Genomic DNA, 23516 nt, shown 5'->3' on the forward strand with positions numbered 1-23516 from the left:
GCCATTTTCCCCCCAAATATGCTTGTCTTTCCTCTCTTTCTCACAGGACAGGCAAGGTGGGAAGTCGGATGGCAGCGTGTCAGCCAAGGGTGAACTTGTGATGCAGGTACCTCAGCAGGTCGGAACTGACGGCTCGCTCCAAGCTGGCCCAAGGATGTGGAGGAGCTTGGGTTCTAGAGAAATACATTTCAGCATTTGCTTTCTCACCTGATCACTTAGATCACACAGGAGGACACTTAATTCCCAGCCTCTGGAATTACCTTTGACTGCCACACTGTAGGCAAGTGGTGAGAAGGGAGGTTGGTGGATCCCATGGCTGGCCAACTAGGCTTTATCACCTTTGTAGGAACATGTTACATCAAACTTCACTGTGCACAGCTCCTAAATGATAATAAGGGTGTGGCCTAAAAAATGGACAATGGGTTTTCCAAGACTGCTAAGCTGTCTCCAGAATATGATCTACAAAGTTAACCAGATCTGAAAGTTCCTTAAAGAATATTTAAGACATCATTTTTTACTTGGGTTCACTAACAAACATCTCTTTGTGCCTTCTCAAAGTTCCAGAATGCAGGAAAGGCAGCCTGGTGAGATGCGAAGTGTCCTAGAACAGGAGATACGAAACTAGGGCTTCCTCCTCTGCGTTTGAGGCTTGTTTCCTTGTTTGAAAAGGGGCATAGCAATCACTGCAATGCCCACCTCCCAGGGACCTTCAGGTTAAATGAGAACAGACACATTAGTGTGCTTTGGAAATTAAAATATAAACAATAATGAAATAATGATGGGGAAATGTTAATGAGGTGCGAAAGTTCTGCACACCTACAGGTGAAGGGCGCATATGCACACACACACACACACACACAGTGCAGGCACACACCACTTATTACAGCTGCATCCATCTGGTTATCTTGCATCTGATCTGATTGGGCAGTGCCCATGCTGAGTGGGTTGTTAAGTATTTTAATTATCATCCCAGAGGTAAAGAGTTACTTCTCAGGCTCCAAGATTCCTCTGAGTGTCACACAGACAGTCACTCTGGGAATACAAGAAAATTCTTCAAAATTATGAAGACTGCTGCTGTCCATTTCAAATAACATGGGGCTGAGCTTGCTGAAATTTTTAGCTTGAGATCTGGAAAAGTAGGCATTAGATATTATATGTGGAAAGAGGTACATTTCTGTATCAGTCTGTCCTTTAGCTGAATCCACAAATATTTTTGAGTACCCACCCCTGTATCTGGTGTGTACTGTATTATGGGACCCTTGGTAGGAAGGTTTTACACACACTTGCCCTGCTCCTGAAACATTTAAAATCCAGTTAATATTTAGAGACATTTACCAAAGAAAGTTTTAAAAACAAATACAAACAATAAAAATTAAGGTCAACCAGAAGATACTGCATGCTTGAAGTGCAATAGTTTTAGTTGCAGTGATCATGGAAAACTTCATAGAGGAAGTAGCTTTTAAATTGGCCCTGTGGGTGAGAAATTCTTTTAAGAAGTTGTGAAAAATGAAGGGGGCATTTCAAGGCATCAATGAGAAGAAACCCAGAGTAGGAGGGCTGCAAGAGCAGCCCACAGGGTAGGATGCCGGAGACAGACTCACTAGAGGGTGAGAGCACATGTAGCTGCAACAGCAACTGAGGCTTTGAGTCATGTAGAGAAAAGAGTAGAATGGGGCTACTCTGGAATGCCTTGGATGCTGAGAGACTTGGATATTATTCTCTGGGCAACGTGGTGTCATTAAAAGTTTTTGAGCAGGAGAGGCCTGACTAATGTGATGTCCCGGGAGGGAACCGCGTGGGAGCAGCACTCACCATGGTGGGAAGGGCCCGAGCAGTGTGGGTACTGAGGCAGCTGCCAGAAATAAAGGGACATTCCAAGGAAAAATCTGGCAGGACAGGGTCCTCCCTGGATGACTGGATGAAGAGTAATAGTGCCTTGAACATAAACAGTGAGCCAAGAGAGAGGACCAGTTTTCTGGGGAAAGAAGATAGGTCAGGCTTGGAGTATGTTGAATTTGTACTGATGGTGAGACATCTGGTTAAAGGTACCCATTGGACAATAAGAAATGTGAACCCAGGGCTCAGGAGGAAATTTGGGGCTGGAAATGTGGGTGTGTAATATGCCAGGGTTAAAGTGATGGTTGACTCCATGAGTGGGTTTTTTTTTTTTACATGTATGACCAGATGGCCATACCTTCTAATGTTACATTCAGTTGTATTCCACACAAAATATAATCTTGTGCTATGGCCACAATGCCATACCACTGTTGAATGATTGGAAGCTATGGTGCTGTGCCCCATCTTTAATCTTGACCTCAAACTTTTCACCATTAACACTACTGAAGGCCACCAAAACTGAGAACACTTAGCTGCTTAAACCCTCAGAAAATGCAGCCAGGAGGCAATACACTGCCTCCCAGCTGCCTCTCCCCCATGCCCGAAACTGCTTCCCCTCCACTGCCCCAGATGCTGTCTTAGCATCAACTCTCATCTCGTCCCTCCTACTGGCTAAGAAGGAGCTAATTTCTTTTTCTTTTACCTTTTAAGTATAAGATCATCCCCACTCCGGGTACCCACCCCCTGCTGGTCTTGGTGAACCCCAAGAGTGGAGGGAGACAAGGAGAAAGGTATGTTCTCTTCTTTTTCAAAATGCAGAGGCTGGGACAACCTCACTCAAACAGAGTGAGGGACAACCTTCCACTCAAGAGAGTGGGCTGTGGAGAAAGGCAGGTCTGGCTTCCACTCCCAGCTCTGCCACTTTATGACCTGGCCCAAGTGACTTAACATCCCTATACCTTGGTTTCTTCCTCTGTAAAATGGAGATAACAGTGATTTCTCCTTTCATAATACTGTGAGGACTAAAGCAGACATGGTGCTTAACATAGGACCTGTTTCAGTCAGACCAAACTCTGAGATGCCTGTTTCCTTCCTGACCTCCCAGGTCTTTTCTTGCTTTAAAGATGTGGCAGGACTCACCTGACTGGGACCTCTTGGCCTATCCAGCCCCTGAGAAAGCAGGGCACCCACCTCTGCAGTGAAGGGAATGCCCAGCTTGCTGGAAGCACTGGGAGAGGGAGGAGAGGGCAAGTGGGCTCCACCTCCCAGGCCTGCTCAGCTCTGGGGTAACAGGTGACATGGTGAGCAGAATCCCAAATTTTAAAAATAGTAATTAGGGTTGGAGCAAGAGCTCTGAGAACCCCTATCTCAGTCCAAGGGACAGGGCACCCCTCCCGAACTGACCTGATTAGTCTCAAGCTGGGGCCTTGAAACCAAGCTTAGATGTGATCACTGCCCCCAGCCCTCCCTGCCCCAAGCCCACCTCCTGTGCTTCCTCCTGATTCTGGGATTTGGGGGCCATTTCCACAGCAGGCCCCTTGATGCCTTTCTATCATCCATGAAGAGCAGAATCACACTGTCTAGAACACAGAGAACATTTGGGAGAAGGTCTCCACGAAGGAAGAAGCCTTAGGAGAGCGGAAGTTCTTGTCTCCGGGTTTCTCTGCCCTGCCTTCTCTGCAGGGGGTGATAACTGTGGGGTTGGTAGTGGGGAGGCCCTTAAACCAGCAAGTGTGTGAACGATGCCAGCTGGGCCTGGGACTTCAGGGTCTGCAGAGCCTGCATACAGCCTTCTCCCCTCCTGGGTTTAAATGGACCCACATTCCCACCATCAGTGGGTTCCAGAGGTGTTTGATCTCTTGTGACTTCTCACGATGACATTCTCCTTCTCTGTCTCTCTCTCTCTCTCTCTCCCTCTTTCTTTTTTTTTCCATAGAATTCTTCGGAAATTCCAATATCTGCTCAACCCCAAACAAGTTTTCAACCTGGACAATGGGGGGCCTACTCCAGGGTATGGAGAAACAATCTTCTTATTTCTCCCCCACCCACTTTAATCTCTAAATAAGATACCTTTTCTGTCACCTTTTTTGCCTCTTTGATCAGTGGACTTGTCCTTTCTGGCATTTTACTCTTTTTCTCTTCTTTCCCTTACATCCACTCCTACTTCCTCCTGAAGATACTCAGGAACACCCATTATGGATAACTCTTGGAAGTAGTCTCTTGCACTTTATTCCAGAAAAATTTGTTGATTTTGTAAGAGGGAAAAACTGCATATGCTATTCATTTGATTGACAGGAAGGGTGGGTTGGTAAATTATTTTAACTCATTTGCAAGGCTGTGTTAACTACTATCTTCATACCGAATCGTCAGGGAGGAAGAAGGAGTTTTCTCACTTCTGCCAGTCAGAAATTCAGAAATCTATACAGCTGACTTGGAGTCCTGCTGCATATTCTGTTGGGGGGGCATTTTAGGATCAAGACAACTGGTTATTCAATGGAATCCCTTTTTAGGGGGGAGGGTTATCCAATTTAGAGGTGGTTGCACTCCTCCTGGCCCTCCTCCTGTCATTTGCCTACTGGCTGTATCACTGCTCATTAGAGAGGGAGAACAAAGGCAGGAGACAAGGCAGCCCCTTTGAGGCTTAACTGAAGGTCTGGTGGAAGGAGCTGGCCCCTGTGTTTGCACTAATGTGGGGGGGCTCCAGGTCCCTGTAATCAGAGGCCCCTCCAGCATGGGGGGCTGGAAGAAACCCCAGGTCTGGGCTTCTCACCAGACAAAGCCGGTGCACTAGGGACACCTGCTGGCCAGCCCTGATGCTGTCTCTGTGCCAGAGCCTCAGATCTGCGCCCACTAGGCTGGCTTTCCGGCACACAGCCACTTGGCCCAGCCTCCTAACCGGCATTTCTACCCTGGGCTCAGCAAGGTCCTCAGAAGGGCTGGAGTAGAGACTCTCAAAAGGGAACCTGCCCCTGTCTTCAGGTGTTTGACACAAAGCTATCATTTGTATGGCAGAGGGAGTGCTAGACCAGTTAAAAGGAGAAGAAATGTGAGTGTAGATACAGTACCACTGCCATGATTTACCTGTAAAACTAATTTAAAACAGAGCCTGCTAGTACCGCTGTGGGTACCATCCCGGTCACCCCAACTGCCAGTTACTGCTGTGGTATGACCTGTGACTGAGCAGCAGCCTGAAGATCCCTTCACCAGCCCACTCCCTTCTAGGACACTTGACTACCTGAATGCAGTGCTTTAGCTTAACTAACCTCATCTCTCCTAAACTGTCCTTGCCCTGGATGACGAGCCTGGTGGCTACCTCTAGGGCTGCTGTGCCCTCGGTATCTTTGCTGGGTCAGTCTGTACTCAGACAAGCTAGCTGGCTGAAGGGAGCCTCCATTCAAGAATTCACTTCCTATAGGGGAGTGGGTTCTGCAAGAGATGGGGAAGAGAGAGAGTGGTGATTTGCCCACATGCGGGTCAATGACTCAGAAAGCCCCAGCAGTCTTCTCAACCACCAGTTTGGGCAAAGAGGAAATACTGAGCTTCAGCTTTCATGTCCCACCCCAAGGTATCCACAGGTCACATTTATTCTAAAGCAGAGGTTTTAAACCTTTTCCTGTCAGTAACCCATTTGTCAGCCTGAAGCCTGTGGACCCCTTCTCAGAATAATATTTCTTAATGCATAAAATGAAATATATAGGATTACTAGGTAGGGAAACTAATTATACTGAAAAACAGTTATCAAAACATTAAGGAACAAATTTGTGATACAGGAATATATGTGGTATAGTAACACATTATATAACAAGATCCAGAGGCAGGTCTAATAACCATTGTAAATTAAAAGCAATGATGAATGTAAATGATAGTATGAGATATCTGCCACAACTGTAATAAAACATTAAAATATCTGTGATTCTGACTGCTAATAAAGTTACAGATATTGTTAGTACCTCTGATTTATTGCCTACATTCTTAATAGAAAGAAATTCCAAATTTCAGTTAGAATTTAAGGAGGGTAGGAATATAACATTTTCTCCTCCAAGTTCACAACCCTCTGGATTCTATCCACAAACCCCTGGGAGGGTCATAGACCCCAAGTTAAGAGCCCTGCTCCAAAGGGTAATAAGCCCAAGAGAAGATGGTGCTCACTCCACTTAGGTCTGGACCCCCAGGAGAGTGGGATGAAGACACAGCTAGTTCAGTGCATCTGGCATAAAGGGGAGGTTTTGGGGGCAGAGCAGGCAGGAGAGCCCTGGAAGAGTCAAAATGTTAGGGGTTAGTTGTGTTGGTGCCAAAATAAGCAAACTCTGGCTTCCTCTGCAGAGCACGGCTCTCTTTACAAATAGTAAAGAATTTCTAGAAAACTGCTTTCTATTTGTGCTGTGAATATTGAGTCAAATTCTCCTTATACAAGGATAGTTCCCGGGAATTCTCAATACTTAGTGGCATGTTAGTAAGTTCTAATTTCAGAACATTAAGTGGCTCTTTCAACCTCAAAAGGAATCAAGGTCATAACATACTCCCAGGGAACAGGGAGACCCTGATTCAAGGAGTGTCAAATGTCAGCCTGAACCTAGTACAACACTATTTTGGTTTTTCTTCTACTTCCCAGGTTGAACTTTTTCCGTGATACACCAGACTTCCGTGTTTTAGCCTGCGGAGGAGATGGAACAGTTGGCTGGATTTTGGATTGCATTGGTAAGAATGGGCTGGGAAGGACTTCACAGTTTATTTTGAGTAAGCTATATTTAAAGTTAGAAGAAGGCAATAAAATAGAAAGGAATGGAGCCATGTCTCCTTAATCCTTGTTTCCACTCTTGGACCAATGTTTCACTAAGTATGTACTTTGGGTGGAAAAAAGAAAGAAGACAATGAGAGGCTTCTCATAGGTACAGATGTAACAGTTTAGATTCAGGCCTTGCCTGGAAAACATCTGTCAAGGCCAAGGTTTCAGCAGTGGCAGGATAGACCAGGTTGGGGGACTGTGGAGGAGGGGCAGCAGGACTGGGAATCCAGGCAGATCCAGGATGTGGAGAAAGGCCAGAGAACTAAGTGTAGCTGCATAGCACAGAGCAGATCACCTTGAGATCAACAGCTGAAGCCTGAGCCCAAAAAGCAGAACTAGAAAGTGCAGCCCAGTGCAAGCAGAGAAAGGCCACGTTGGGATGTGCCCTAGGTCAGAAAAGCAGTAGGGAGAGCCCAGACTGGGAATCAGGAGGCCTTGGTTCTAGACCAGCACTGCCCAACTCTGTGGGTCCTGGGACACGTCACCCCCAGCAAATGATGGAGACTGACTCTGAAATTGTAGAATCAGAGTATATTCAAGATCTAACCCAGGAGAACCCAGATGCACACTGGGACACGGAACATAAGGACAGGAAAGCAAAGGAGAGAAGAACTCAGGTCAGCTGTCATCAAAGTCCAAGACTGTGCCACAGCAATGAGCCCTTCGGCTGCTTCGGTCTTTCCATCATTCATTCCACAGAGACTGCCTGTGCACCTCCACGTGCCAAGCTCTCCTCCAGGCACTGGTGATGGAGGAGTGAACAAACGGACAAAAGTGCTGTCCTCACAGTGCTTCTCTTCCAGAGGGAAGAGGCAGGCAATAGACAAAGAAATAAGTGAAACATGTAGTGTGTCTGAATGTGATCAAAATAAAGCAGGGAAAGAGCAAAGGGAACTCAGTGGTGGGTGGGGCAGGGGTGGGGGGTTGCAATCTAAAACTGAGTGGTCGGGGAAGACCTCACAGAGCAGATGACCTTTGCATGGAGACCTAGAGGAGGGGGGCGAGCTGTGTGGATACCTGAAGGAAAAGCAGTTTAAGCAAAAGGAACAGCAAATACAAAGGCCCTGAGGTAGGAGCAGGCCAAGCTGCTGAAGGCCGTGGGAAGGCTGCAGAGCATGCCCAGAGTAGAGTATGTGAGGGAGAGTGGTAGAGGATGAGGCAGAGATGGTGCAGGGCCAGGTCACCAGGGCATGTAGGATGTTACACGGAATACAGCTTTCATACTGGAAAATCCTAAGACGCCGGAGAGTTTCAAGCAAAGGAGGAGCACAAGAGATTATAAGAAAAGGGTGGAAGCAGGCAGACCTGCAGTAATCCAAGCGAGGTGACTGGCTTGGACCACTGTAGAAACAGAGGAGGTGGTGAGAAGTGTGGTCAGATGCCATTTGAAGGTGAAGCCAACAGGACTGGCTGACAGACCGGATGTGGGAGATGAGAGAAAGAGAGGAGGCAAGGGTGGGCCAGGATAGAACCTGAACAGGGCTAGAAAGGCAGGGCCTCACGGGCTTGGAGGCAGACCACCTGGGGGAGTGGGCCCCGCACCCTGGCATACCTGCCACTTTCTGCTCCCCACAGGCGTTCGGTTTCCATGGACACAACCCTGCCAAGCAGCCACCCACGCTCTCCTGTCACCTCAGAGTTGTTTGTGGGAGGAGGGAGGCGTCCTCTGGGAGCCAAGGAAGGAAAAGCTGATCGGCAGAGGGTGGATGGCTGCAGGATTGTGCGCTGCTCTCAGGCTCCCCTCTCCATAGTGGAGAAGGTGGGCTTTAGTGAAAAGTTTTATAAAATTCACCTGTACAGAGCACTGCTCAAAACAGAAAGAAGGTCATGTGATAGACTAGTGGCCTGAAGAGAAGAGCTAGTGGTAAAAGGAGTAGTGTACAAGGCCGTTCCCTCCTTCAGGAAATACCGATGCGCTTGTTCTGTGTTCTCCTCCCTACTTTGGGCCCCTCTTAGTATGTTTTCCTCCTGAAGTCAATGCGGTTTTTCCTAACTGTCAGTGAGTTCATGATATGCATAAAGCATGTCAGTGGCTTCCCATTATTCTTAGTATACAGGAAAAAAAACTTTCAAATGATCCTCAGGACCCTAGAAGGTCTAGCGGTGGCCTACCCTCCCAGCCTTATCTCATACCTCCATCCCTCCCCTCTAGACTCCAGCTGTACAGTCTCTCTCTCAGACCCTTACATGTATCTGTCTCCCTTCTACCACAGGGCCTTTGCACAAGTTGTTCCTCCTGTCCGGTATGCTTCCCCAGCCTTAGAGCTTTGTCAGTTTCTGCTTTGAATTTCTGACCATGGTTTCATCAGGAGAACCTACCTTGACACATACCCCCGGTCTCAGTCACCTCATTATAAGACCACACTCCTTTCTTTTCCAGTATGAATGAGAAATTATGCAACATTAACATGAAGACCTCATTAATATCTGACTCTCCTTCTTGACTTTAAGCACCATGGAAGCCTGAGCCATGGTTCTTTTGCCCATTATTAGAGCCACAGCACCTAACATAGCAACGTGCACACAGTAGGCCTTCAGTATGTGTGGAGATACTGTGATGAAATACAGTTCCCTGGGGGAGGTTACAGTGCACCCAGGGAACAAATGAGCAGCCAATACAAGAGTATGATAGGATCATCCCTCATGCTAAAGAAACACTTGGAGAGGCACCTGGTCCAGACTAGGGTAACCAGGGAGGGCCACCCAGAGGCAGCATTGAAGCAGAAAAGAGCTTATGACTTAAGGCACTGAAAACACACCTAGAGAAAAAGGCAGAGCATGAAGGACCTAGTATGCCATGCTCAGAGGTGACTGGAGCTATCCAGGAGGTAAAGCAGTGGACTCGTGATAAGGTGCATGGCTCAAGGACTGCCTTCCTTAGTGGAAGTGTGGAGAACACATTAGGAAGTGGAGCTGGAGGCTGAGAGGTCAGAGAGAAGGCAAGTGCAACCATACCATCAGGAAAGAGTCCTATCATACCTGAATGCACGTTGCTATGGGGATAAAGAGAAGAGATGGCATGGAGACCTATTAAGTAGCACATGGAACCTGACTTATGAATGGATGTGAGGGAGGGAGAGGGAAAACCTAGGATGACATCCAGGTTTCTAGCCTCAACACTGTGAGGATAGTTGACCTGCTGAGATGAGGACAAGGAATAAGGTGCAGATGTAAGGAAACAAAGCCTTCCAGGCAAAAGGAAGAGCATGTGCAAAGGCATAAACACAGACTACATGTTCTGGAAATAATGAGAGAGTCTGTCACTTTGCTCCATCCTCCATCTCAACCCTTCTGGTGGTAATCTCAGCCCTGGGTCTTGCCCAAGCTCAGCCACTTCTAGTATAAGTCAGACAACCTGAGGAACCTATGAACCCCCATTTTTCTGGGGCAGCCCTGGCATTAGCCTCACCAGCTGATTTCTGCATCCCACCTACCCCCTGCCCAACCCCACCCCCGCCCCACCGTGACATGGCTCACATCCCTGGCACTGGGCCCTGAAGGTTATATGAATGGCAGAACTTGGAGCCCGATGGGTGCCTGTGCCTGCTTCAACTTTCCCAGCACAGCCAATGTGCTGCTGTAGATCTGTGGCCAGATTAACACATATGCATTCAGCTGTGCTTTCTCCAGTGGTTCAGTTCACAACCAGCATGGGAAATAGGTTAGGAGTCTGTGTATCTGCAAGTCTGGGAGGTGGTAGAAGTGGCAAACTGATAGCTGGGTGACAAATAACACCTGGTTTTGCTTGTTAGACATGATTATTTTTAAACATTTAAAACTGAGTGGCTTGAGGTGAGGCATCTTCACTTTTCCAAATGCCCCACCATTTCCTAATGCTTCAGCCCTACCTGTTTTACTATCTATGCACTGGCCTACCTCCGCAAGAAAAGAAAGCTGTGGTCTTGGTGTCACAGAGATCTGGTTTTGTATTCTGACTCTGGAATTACTTTCCCTCTCTGAACCTCAGTTCCTTCATCTATGAGGAGAATGATAGTATCTTATAGGGTGGATGTGAGGGATAAATGGAGTAAGTGCTAGTTATGATTAAAGATTAAAACACCAACTACTGTTATTGAGGTATATTCTGTCACCTCAAATGAAAGAATTTTGATGAAATGAGGATAAACACATGCAAGTTACAGGGAGACATATTCAGCTCAATATGAAAGAATCCTTTGTATGTTAACATGCTGGAGATGGAAGAGAGGACTTTAGAAAGTAGTAGGCTCCCCATCATGGGAGGTATTCAAACAAAGAATGCTATGGAGGGGTTCAAGCATCAGATCGCGGATTACTAGATAACTCAAACATTTTGTAATCCCTTGGCATATGCTTCTCTCTTCCTCTGCATGGGTTGCAGATAAGGCCAACTTCGCAAAGCATCCACCAGTGGCTGTCCTGCCTCTTGGAACAGGAAATGACCTGGCCCGGTGTCTCCGCTGGGGAGGAGGTGAGTCTGCATTCACACGGCACTACTCTGGGACCAAGAGCTCCAATCTAGAAGTGGTGTTCTGCAGAGCCAGGCTGGACTTCCCTTTTAGAGATCAAATTCCACAGAGTCATGTCTCCTCCATGACCAGTTTCTCTGGTCTCCACTCCATGCCAAGGCCTGTGCTTACCTCTCACTATACTGTCATCCAGAAACTATCAGCTTAGAACCTGCCTCCCCAATAGAAAATAGTCAACTTTAAGATACAGTTTTATTTGTCTCTTTCCCAGGGCTCATCCCAGTAGGGGCTCACTTAGATGGGTATTTTCTGCATAAAACTTACATAAAAATTACAGATCTTCTTCTAAATGAGGACTCAGAATGCAGACTGAAAAACCACATCACCAGCTACTAGGGACGTCCAAATCATCCTAAGACCCCATGGCCATGGACCTCATTTTGAAATTCCCCTAAGTGGCAACTCAGAATGGTGACCAGCTTACAGGGCAAGGGGCAGGAGCGAAGGGGAATTATGCAAACTGCAACAGTTTCCATGGAGCTGGGCATACTCCAGAGAGTAGAGAAGTTCAGGTCAGCACATGGAATGGACAGATCGGTCTAGCAGGCAGAATTCGGCTGGGATTCCAGATGGCTGATCAATTCAGAAAATGATTTCAGACCAGGCCGGGCAGCAGTTAGTGTTGAGAAATGGATGCATGGTGGACAGGGGCAGAAAAAGCAGGAGTGAGCCCTAGAAGGAAGTTGGCAGCTTGGGCAGAGCTACCAGGGTCCTCAGCCATACTCCAAGGCTAGAGAAGAACCCTCTGGGTTCCTAGGCAGCATAGCTAGGAGCAAATTTCATGCAGAAAACCCATCCCAGTGTGTCCAAGTATCAAGGCCCCCAATCACATGGCTGCTGTCATTGCTCTCTTGAGGGACATCCCCTAAGGAGCTGACTGAAGCCCTGACAGCTTGAAAACACTCCTTGAGGTTACCCCAAAGGTAAGCAGGAGTATGGGAGTGTTATTTGAAAGAACAGTCTCTCCCACTAACCTCTCAGCACTTAAAATTTACATAACAAATTATCATAAATGCAGAGCCTTAGGACATTCATTTATTAGCCCACAGTTCTGTAAGCCAGAAGTCCTGGAACAAAGTGACTAGGTTCTCTGCTCCAGGCCTCACAGGCTAAAATCAAGATGTTAGATAGCCTGTGCTCCTCTCTGAAGGCTCAAGGAAGAATTTTTTCCTAAGCTCATTCACATTGTTGGCAGAATTAGGTTCTTTGTGGCTGTAGGACTGAGGTCCCTGTTTCCTTGCCACTTATAAGCTAGGACCACTCTCAGATCTTAGAGGCTTCTCACATTCCTTGCCAGATGGATCTCTCCATTTTCAAAGCTAGCAGCAGAGAATATCCCTCACATCAAAATCCCTCTTAAGCCTTGAATCTATTTCTTAAGGACTCACCTGCTTAGGTTACATCCACTGAAGATAATCTTCCTTTCTTAAAGCCAATTGTGCCGTATCATATACCTAATAATGACAACCATCATCCCATTTTATTCACAGGTCCTTGAGGGTTTTGCAGGGTATATATACCAAGGAGGCAGGAATAGTAGGAACCATCTTAAAATTCTTCCTACCACACTGTCCATCTCTACATAACACAGACCTGAAACAGATCCTTTGTTCTTCCATGTGCAGCTTCCCAAGCACCCAGCCCACCAACTCTCTAGAGCTTCAGCTACATGCCCTGCCCTCCTTTGGCCAGAGATCCCCATCTCTGCAGCACCAGCTACTCTGGCTCCCAAACCTCCCTAGCTTCTTTCTGATTACTCCCTATTGTCCTCTCCTCCAGGGCTCAGGGAACCTAAGTCTCTCTGGCCCACAGACACACTGGGGAATCTCCTGGTCAGATGCCCATGGTGTTCCCTGCCCTGACAGCTGCCTGTGCATCAGCAGCAACTTAGCCTTTCTGCTCCAGGGGCAAATGCAATGCCATGCTCCACAGGTTATGAAGGGGGCAGCCTGACGAAAATCCTGAAGGACATCGAGCAGAGCCCCTTGGTGATGCTGGACCGCTGGCATCTGGAAGTCATCCCCAGAGAGGAGGTGGAGAATGGGGACCAGGTCCCATACAACATTATGAACAACTATTTCTCCATTGGTGTGGTGAGTTTGCCAGGGATCACCTTTCTGCATGGAAGAGAAATGACTGGGTGGGCAGGAAGGGTTCTAGTCCTCCATCGTCCTCCTCTGGGTCCACACTTTTACCTCCCCCAACTGCCTGCAGCCTTGACCTGCATCCAAGCATCCTTGCATCTGGCCTGGGCATGGACACCCTGATTGTACCAATTCCCCACCAACCCCACCTTGATTATGGAGGAAATTCCCTCCCCTATAATTTTAACTAATACAAGAAGATAAGAAATTTTTCAAAAGACACATTTACTCTTTGGATAATTTAAAGTAGTTAAAGAAAAGCAGCACAAAGAAATGACCAAGGGGAGAGGAGAAGAAGACTCTCGTATGAGCTTCCAGAGTTGGGCTTTCTGGTCTCCCAGGGAGGACTGAGTAGTCCCAAACAGGCTCAGTTGGCTTAACTCTCAGAATTCCTTCTCTCCTGTTTTCTCCCCTCATCTCAACCTCATTCCCCGCATTCCAAGAGCTCAGAAACCTGTGGGGCATCTCCTCCTCAGGCTGAGCAACTTGTTCCCATTGTGCTCACATCCTTCGGGGCTCACCCTGTCAGTGCACTCCGCATAAGATTGACAGGAGTAGTTTAGAGTGCTTGTTTCACACTCCCTCCAACACACACACACACACACACACACACACACACACACACACACACACACACACATATGCCATGTCCCTCTTTCCCTTCCCAGTCCCTAGCACATCTAGCACAAATTACTTAGTTTCGCTAACTCAGCTTTTGGACCAAAGAGGTTTGGGGTGGAGACTGCTTCCCAAATGGTGAGGGAAAAAATGGGGGAGAAAAGGGATCTGGGTTTTGGAAGGAGGATGCAACAAAGACACTAGCATTTTTTGAGCACCTACTGTGTGTTCTCCAACCTGCTAACCTTTATATATTCTTGTCCTCACAACAATCTCACAGGCATCACTGTTTCCACCATCCCCACTTCACAGATGGGGCTTCAGGACACTTGACTAGTAAGGGATGGACCCAGCCCAGTGCTCGGGGCCTTACTCTGAAGCCAGGTTCTTTCCTCTATTTCCCTGTCTTTGGAATTCTGCTGCCCAGTTGCATATGCATATGAGTCCATCCAGACCAACCCTCTCCCCAAGACTCAGTGACACCTGCACTTGTCAACCATCCTCACCTATGCCTCTGTTGAAAATGGTGGTGGTATTAAAAAAAAAAAAGAAAGAGAAGAGGAAAGGATAAGTAGCTTGAGGGAAGAGCAGGTTTAAGGAAAACCTTTTGTTTTTAATAAGAAGACTAAAAGGAGAACCATGGAAGAGGAAAGGATTTTTTAAAAATAATACCTTATATTTATAGGACTTTAAATTTACCATATGTACAAGATATTTTCTTGATTCTAATGACTATTGTGAAGGGCAGTATTGTCTGCATTTTATAGGTGAGGAAACCAAGTCAGATTAAGGGATTTGCCTTCATTTTCTGACTCCTGACCCAGCATTCTTTTTCTGTTAGTAAAACTGAAGAGAGAGGCATTGTTGGACCATGATCAGGGCCGAGAGAATGGAGGCACTGGACGAGGAGCATACTCAGGGCTCTGTGCACCCTGATCTGGTTCATCCCCCCAGCTCCTCTGGTCTCAGTTTGAGGAGACATCCTTCCCTAGGCCTCTTTCAGCTCCCCACTCCAGTGATGTAGGCAGACCGCTCCCTCCTCTCCTAGGGTCAAAGGTGCCTCCCCTCTTTGGACTACCTGCTTAGGCTCCACTTATCCCAGTAGAAACATGCAGTCTTCACCTATTGCAAATCAAATTGGCAGGTCTGGCATTCAAGGGTCTTCCAAGCATGGGCTTCCCACATTACAGTTTCACAAAAACTCTTGTCTTTTTTCTATGGTAACCAGAGCATAACTTGCTAACACTTTTTGAGTACATGCTGCATACCAAGCAGTTTTCCTGTCGGTAGCTACTGTCATTACCTTTTTTCATTTTATAAGAAGGCTCTGTAGCTTAGGAAGATACAAAGACAAGTCCAAGCTGGTGAGTGGGGGAGCCGGGAATCACTAGAGCCCACTGGGCTGTGGACCATGAGCCATGTGGCCTCTGCAAAGCCCTTCCCCCATCTTCAGGCTGCCAAACGCTGCAGCCTTTAGCAGTGGGAGTCTCAAACTTTAGTGTGTCATGGCTCACCAGTGCCCTTTGTCAGAAATGCAAATTCCACCCCCATGACAGACCTTGATTTGTATTCTGATTCAGTTGGTCTGGGCAGGGTCTGGGAATTTGCATTTTTAACCAGCTCTGAGATCATTCTCATGCAGATGGTCTGGCCCAAGTCTTTAGTGAGTGGAGTCAACCATTAGAGCAGAGAAGAATGGTCACAGGAAATGGTTCTCACTGGAGCACAAGCTCGACCTGAAATATATGGAGGATACAAAACGTAGAAAGGAGGGTGAACCAGCACCTTAGCAACCAGTCTGAGGCGAGAGCTGAGCAGCAGGCCTGGGAGACCTGCCTGGGAACTTCTGGATGGAATGTTACAGCCTCAGCTGCCTTCAGAGTATTCAGCCCCAAATCTTGTCTTTCTTAATACATCCAGCTCTGGCTGTCAAAAAAACAACAAAATTCCTGACACATCCCTGTCTATCTCTACACAGTGCTATATATAAAAAATAACACTTGCTTAGTATTTGCTGCCCCAGTGGATAAACACACCAAAAAGGAATAGACAACCTCTCCTCAACTAGACAACCAAGTCTTAATCCCGAGACAAGACTGATCATGGTTTTAATTCCTTCTTGCATGTAAGTAGAAATGAAGGAAGACCATCTGATTGTCCCCCAAGGAAATACATATAAACAGATTCTCCATCACACTCAGTGGTCAAGGAATTTATTTGCCCTGGGCTGACTTATAATAAGCCAATCTGTTCATATTTTCAGTTACAAAGAACTTCACAGTATCTTCCTTGTGATTTATTTTCATGCACCTTTACCTTGTGCTTGTTTAATATTTTATTGCAAAGCAATGAGGAATCAGGACTATTTTTTATCTCCTTGGCGTACCCATAACCTTCTCTCAATAAAATGTTTGCAGGGTCTGTGTGCTCACTCTTTAAAAGTTGGAAAGGGAAATTCTTGAGAAAACAACTAGACAACACGCTACCCTAACAGAATCTGGGGCTGACATTTGCAGAAGCTCTTGCTCCCTATTTGACTTCCCAAACTTTGTAAGAGGAGAAGTAGGCATGTGAACCAACCCACAGTTTTAGTTCCTTACAATGATTAGAGTCAAACAATTTTGGCAAAGAGAGTCTTGCAAAGTCCTTGCCTCTTGTGAAGGACCTGGAATATCTTACTCATATCAACTGTCTGATGCCTTGCATGCATACAGGTGATGACCGTTGCTGTGGTGCCCCTAAGTGATAAAGAATGGCCCTGACAAGTTCATCCAGTCCCCTTGGTGCCAACGGAACCCCTTTAATAGTTGGAGGGGCTAACAGGGCAGCCCCTCTGGGACTGTCTAGGGAGTGACTATACCCTCATTGTCACCACATTTGCGTCACCCACATACATGCCAGCTCCCCACCAGTGAAGAGTTGAAATAGTTGGCCTTCTCTGTCCCCCTGACTGATAACATCCATTGGCAGAAGATTTTAAGCAGTCATGCAGGACACTACTTCCTCTGACTTCTCTGGCCTGCTCTTTATTTTTGGATTTGCAGAAATGTCAGGATGCTCAGGTATCAGTGACAGGAAGTTTGGCACTGCAAAATAATTCCTTGGATATGTGTGACTCTGCCTCAAAGGCTCTGCTTTCACTGACTCTCAACAGGATGAATGGACAGCTAATCCTTTGATTCAATGAAATCTGTTTCTGATGCTAGGGGAACCCAGGGGCCAAGGAGAGGCCACAGTCATCACACTGGCTCACACACCATTTTCCACCTTACAAATGGTACTTATCTGACTTCCGCCAATTTTCCACAATGATAAGCCTCCTACCTGTTAGGGAATCAACAGATCATCATTTGCCCTGCAAACTTCTGGATTCCCTCAGCCTCAGGTTCGTGACTGTCACCTGTGAGAGCCGTGGAAGTACTAAGACGATGGGACCCACTGAGACGTATATTACACCAAGGGGTCTACACTGTTTCATTTCCAATCTGCCCAAATGTTTCGTAACAATCCACATTTCAAATAATCTAACTTATGGTCTCCTTTGTCTTTTTATCTCCCTAAGTTGCCAAAGTGACTTAGACCTGCTTTGTCCAAAATGGTAGCCATTAGCCCCGAGTGGCACTGGCCCTGGCAATGGGGCTGGTCTACACGACAGATGCTCAAGTGTAAACCATACGCCAAATTAAAAAAATGTGGTATGAAAGAATTTTAAATATCTCAGTAATTTTTATGTTAACTACATGTTGTAGTGATAATATTTGTTAATTAAAATATGTTACTAAAATTAATTTCATCTGGGTTTTTTTTTTCACTTTTTTAATATGGCTACTAGAAAATTACACATTTATTTCTACTGGACAGCCCTGGCCTAGACATGCAAATATCTCCGAATCCAAAAGACTGCTGCTTATATTTGGAAAGGGCACAAAAATCTTGTCCAACCATGCTCTTGGAGTTTTCGTTCAAAAAGAGTAGCTCACCATCTCGTCTTTACCCTGCACCTCACAGCAAGGACCCAGGAGAGTGAAGCTGTCTGAAATGCCATCAGCACTTCCACGGCTTTGCAATCCCCATCTCCAAGCTCCTCCCCCTTTGGAAAAGAAGTTTCATGGTGCTGTAATTACTACCAAGAAAGGGTTTGAACCTTTGTAATTCTGTTTCCAAAGTTTAAATGAACTCACCCCTGAATGTAAATACACCCCAGCTCAGTGGCTGACACAGAGCTCAGCCACTGAGCTAAAGGCCCATCTTCACTCTCTTTTTAATCCCCAGGTAGAGAAACATGGTCAGAGCCTTGCCCATGATTGCCTTTCAAGACTGAACAGCAAAGGAACGCTCAGTTCTCCCTTGCTACTTTGTCTATTTACCAAGGGATTTGATTGTCAAATGAGGAGCCACATGCTTAACTAATAATATTGTAAAGACTGGTCTTTGTGAAAAGAAGCTTTGCAAAACCTAGTTATGAAAACACCAAGGATAATCAGAACTACGCAGAAGAAAGGGCCTGTGCTCTTATCCTGGAGAAGGAAAAACCCAGGAGCCATTCACAGAAGTATTGGGGTGGGGAGGGGGGGTATAGTGAAGTACAAATCATGCAGGCAACATGTAATTGCTTTTTCCTTCACTTTTCCTTTACTTTCTTTTCTTTTCTTTTTACCGACAGAAGAAAATTAGTACTTCAAAGGAACACAAGTAGATGTAATATTATCCTGAGTTCTAGAGAAGCATTTGACAGATGTCACATGAATCATATTCAGTGTTCACTGAAACTTGCTGAGAGAGAGGGAGGTGGGTGCAGTCTGGGAGCATGAAGCATGGTGCCTGGGGAAACTGTGCAGGCAGCACAGGCCCAGGGGACAGAGGCCTCCCAGGCTAATCTCCTACTGTGTGTCCACAGGGCCACCTGACCAAGACCTTAAACTCTTGATGTGTCTTAAAGGAAAAACTAAAAAGCAAATTAATAATAGAGCTTAAATGTTAAATTCCCAAGGCATTATTTCAGCAAGGAAGGTTGGCCAACGACAAAATAAGCCCATATCCTTGACTTGCCCTCTCTGGTTTTCGGTACTGGACTGCTATCTGTTTTAACTCCTCTGCCAAGTGCAAATATTACAAAAGCTCCTCTTTGCCCCCTAACTTGCTTCTGGACTTTCTGTCCCCACCATCAGCCTGTACGTTCCTCACCACACACAGCACATGCTCAAGAAAAAAAAGCTTTTTTTGCTAAACTATACCTTCTTATGTTAAAAAAAAATTCAGAAATTTTCTTTTGTAGAGTTTCCATATTTAAAAAAGAAATTAATATGCATTAGCTGAAAAAATCTCTGTATGGAAGCTCAGTTCTCTTTTAGCCACATATTCCAATAGATGAGTTTCTGTCTTTCTCTCCTGTACTTATCTGAATCGACTCCCTTGTTCCTATGTCACTAACTTCACCATAGACCCATTCACCTGTTTCTTTCTAAAGCTACCGCCTAAAGTGCTAGCAATGGGTCTAAGTGGTGAAGGGGGCTTACACATTCTTCTACTGGAAAGCAAGACCATTCACAAGGGTAAAAGACCAAGTTCAAGAAGGAAAGAGGAGTTCAGTGTTAGGTCTGAAGCTCAGGTTTGGTTCTAGAGCTGAATGTTGTGGAGACATCAAAGATGCTAGTAACAGCTAGAAGAGCTCAAGATGCCCACGGTTTGGAATATAGGCTGTAGAGATGATCCAACCCTGGACTGTGAGGTTGGTCACAGGATGGAGCACCAGAAGCCTGGTGTCTTGGGAGCCTTCCTAATTGTGAGTTCTCAGGAGCAGGTGGCAGATAGTGCAGGAAAGGGGTGTGCTAATAGGAGGATAGCAAAGTGTCCATAAAATTCAGACTCTTATTGACCTAGGGGAGAGTTGTTTCTGTAGAGTGATCAAAAAGAAGAAGCTTAAATATTTTATTATCTGCTACACGTGCAATCTAATGTTACTAATGATTTGTACTGATATGGATGATTAAGAATCAATATATACAGCATCTACCGACGTCAGTTTCGGCTTTGACAATGTGCTACAGTTATGTAAGGTATTATCAATGGGGGAAGCTGGGTGAAAGGGACACAGGAACTCTCAGTACTATTCTTGCAACTTCTTGTGCATCTTAAAATATTCCAATATAAAAAGTTTTTTTTTTAAGAGTTAATATGGGGAGGCATTTCCAAAGCATCACCGTCAGCCCCAGGCATGGGCTTCTGCAGTCTAACTGCTCATAGATCCAGGCACCCTCTCTCCTGCAAAGGCAGCAGGTGTCCCCTTCACTTCACTTCCCTGACCTGTGGCTGGGTGGAGAGTGAAAATTGCAAGGAGTCGAGTGGAATTAGCTCTTCCAGCTTCAGTAGCACTAGCCCCTAACCTTGGACCTGGTGTTCAGCCTTTGGGGCAGCCTTGGTGTTCTCACCTGGAGACTAACTCTCAGGGTTTGGGGGGTTTCAGTGAGGGAGCGCTTGCTTACTTTCCACAACGTACAGTGACAACCACTAACCAGGCATCTGCTTTCCCTTTCAGGATGCTTCCATTGCCCACAGGTTCCACGTGATGAGAGAGAAACATCCTGAAAAATTCAACAGCAGGTAAGAGGGCCTCAAGGCTGCAGCCAGCTGAACTGCCCACCCGGCCCTGCGCCGCCGCCCTGCCAGACCCAGGCCTCCACCTGGTCTCATCCAAACTTTATTGACCCGGCAGTCCAGGGACGTAGGTTTCCTGCCATGTTGCCAAAAGGAGAGTTTCCATTTGCAGGAAGAAAATAGTGTCAGAAACCTGCTGCCGCCTGGCCGCCTGCACCCTCCCAGAGGATAGAGTACAGAGGGAAGGCGTGCTATGCCTGCGTTTTGCGGGCGGGCGGGTGTCTGCTCTTGGCTAACTGGAAACCCCTCCTGGGCTAGGCCACAGTCTCTGAAAGAGAACCTCCCATAACCCCAGCCTCTGAGCTTCCTCTGGAGAGGCAGGCAGGGTGGCAAGTGCCTCAGCTTCTCCTCAAGGAGGTAGGTGGCGGCAGCTCGCAGGCCAGGCCCTGGAGTGCCGAAAGCACATCACCTCCATCCCCATGACAGCAGAGAGCAGCAGAGGGAAGGCCCTGCAGCAGCAGCCAGCCCAGGAGCCCAGCGCAGAAGCCCACCAGATCCCAGCCTCAGCCTGCGCATCCAGGGTGAAGTCTGGATGTTAGGTCTAAAAATGAGAGAGAAAATCAGATTACTTGCAAAAACCAAACCCTTCTTGCTGGTGGGAGGGAATTTGCAAAGAAGTGAGTTTTGATTGACATATGCCTACCCATGGAATTGTTAAATTCTCTTTATCCATTCTTCCTTCTTCTCTTTCTCTACTCTTCAGTTAATTTCCATCCTTTCTCCTCTTTGTTGTGCCATTTCAAGATCACCACTGAATCCCACCCCACTGTCAGGCAGGTGGAGAGGAAGGACTCAGACTGAGCCTGAAGGGAGTGACTTAGCCCACAGGATTCTCTTCAAAGCAGAGGTCCTGTGTTATCTAAAGACATTTATTTAAAGCCCCACACCCGCGAAGAGCTCACCATTTCCATTCCTGCTCCTTCCCCCTGTCCCCACAGCCTGGGAGGTTAACTAGAAAGAAGAAAGGCTTTTTAGGAATCAGAAACTGAATGTAATGAAGCTACTTCAGCTTCAGGAAAATGCTCTGTAGGATCTAATAGTCACTGAACTTAATCTTCTTAGGGTGGTCATTATGTCACAGGCAGATCCCATCTTGCTGTCTCACACACAGACCATGCACACTCTTGCAACACAATTCACATGTACACTTTCAGCCGCTACGCCTACTATATTCACAAATTTACAAATCAACTGAGTCTCCTCTCACAATCTTTTTCAGTCTCCTACATCTACTACATCACTGTTAAATACTCCTTCTCTTCTACACATTCCAGACTTCTAAAATCCTCTTTTCACATAGGTACCCTTATGAATACTCATGCACATATGCTTGTTAAGGTGCCAAATTCTTGTGAAATCCATGGGGCTTCTGTTCATTCATTCCTTCATTCAACAGTATCTTTTGAAAAAATACTACAGTATCAGGCACTGTTCTGTAGGTGTTTCGGATAAACACGTGTAGGATACTCACAGTCCAGTGGTGGAGACTAGAAAGCAGATATGTACAATGCTTTGCATTAAGTGGTCTGAATTGAGATGACCTATAGGAACACAGAGCAAGGGCATGGAACTTGGTGTGGAAAGTCTTCCAGCCATAGAGATCCCCAAACCAAGAAAACTAGTATGTATTTTCCAGGTTGACAGAAAGAGATGGGCAACCCAGGGAGAAGGAACCAAATGTCCAAAAAGATACCAAGGTATGAGCAAATGCAGCATGCCTGGGGAAGAGCAAGCTGTGTACTGTGGTCCCTGTGAGCTCTCCTGGTGTGGAAAGAAGCAAAACCTCTGTAGTTTGTGGAGAGCAAGGAAGCAGAGGGAGGGAGAAATTTCACCATATTCTAAAAATCAGTAGATGGGTTAATAAATGACACAAAGAGAGCAATCATCAATCATCTACATGATTAAGTACAATCAGAAAATATTGTAATTGTGCATTTCACTGCAAAGTATGAGCAAATTCACTGTGATCTGAATGGCTGTTTTCCTTCCCACTCCCAGTTCCATTAACAAGACTACTCTTTGCAGTTAGGTGCATATCTCACCCTTCACCTGGCTGAGGTCAAGGGAGGAGTGTGGTCCCTGGGATGCTAGGCACGGGGATTTGCAGGTCAATGCATGTGCATGCCAGTCAGTGAAGACAGAGTGGTGCAGAGGGAGACCCTGTTTCACAAGGTCCCAGAACATTTCTTATTAAGAACTTTCTGTCCATGTGGCTTCTCCCTTGCCTGTTCATGTTGAAAATACCCTGGAGTGCCCCGTTTGTCCACTGAGAGGCAGGCAAGCAGCCATTTTCTCCAGGCTTCCTTATTTAGCTGTGGAGATGGTTTTAAAGAGGCAGGTGGTTGTCGCCATGGTTACCCAATTACACCAGTGGCTAAACTTAGGAAGGGCCACAAGGGATAGGAAGAAAGCTTGATACCCGGGATTTGGAAATGTAAACGATATTATCAAACAAGCCTTCATTTTACTCAGCTGAACTTAAGTTTTCCACAGAGTATTCTCTGCTTGGCTAGATGCTCTTACCCTTCAAGCCCAGGACTGGGCCCTAGGGGGTAACCCTGAAGTTAAATCTAGGGAGCTGTAAATGTTTTGTTTTGCTTTGAACAAGGGAGAATGACTAGTCAAGGCTAGAATTTATCAGGAAACTTGAATCTTTCACATTGCTCATTCTGTTTTCTGGGCTTTTCTAACGAGAATTCTTAACTATACAAAGGCTGCAGGAGCTCTGAGAACACACTGTAATTATATGAAAGACTAAATAAATTTTTCGGGAGAGAATGTCCATAACTCTCAGAAGGTTCTTGAAGAGATCCATAACCCTCAGATGGTTAAAAAAGTCACAGTTCTGAAGCCTCTTTGAATCCTAAGAGGTATCAAATTATGGCTCAACTGTTGGGGTTTCAGGAAATTCCCCCAGTGGCTTTTCTATACAAGTTGTTGCCAGGGAAGGTGGTTGTTTGCACAAAACTA

General features: G+C 46.2%; 1 protein-coding gene across 9 annotated transcripts in view; it reads left to right on the forward strand.

Annotated features, from left to right (window-relative positions):
* DGKG (diacylglycerol kinase gamma) overlaps positions 1–23516 on the forward strand; it is a 204762-nt gene that overhangs the window by 92855 nt on the left and 88391 nt on the right. For 7 of the 9 annotated variants that reach the window (XM_017648802.3, XM_073231963.1, XM_017648801.3 and 4 more), the window contains 7 exons: positions 47–106; positions 2548–2627; positions 3773–3847; positions 6449–6534; positions 10983–11072; positions 13063–13223; positions 20428–20492. In XM_017648802.3, coding sequence (XP_017504291.1) covers positions 47–106; positions 2548–2627; positions 3773–3847; positions 6449–6534; positions 10983–11072; positions 13063–13223; positions 20428–20492 — 617 coding nt within the window. Of the gene's footprint in view, positions 1–46; positions 107–2547; positions 2628–3772; positions 3848–6448; positions 6535–10982; positions 11073–13062; positions 13224–16936; positions 17620–20427; positions 20493–23516 lie in introns of those variants that run through there. The other 2 variants (XM_073231962.1, XM_037024175.2) reach the window with 2 other exon arrangements.

This window comes from Manis javanica, chromosome 3 (genome assembly GCF_040802235.1).
Source record: "Manis javanica isolate MJ-LG chromosome 3, MJ_LKY, whole genome shotgun sequence".
Taxonomy (NCBI): domain Eukaryota; kingdom Metazoa; phylum Chordata; class Mammalia; order Pholidota; family Manidae; genus Manis; species Manis javanica.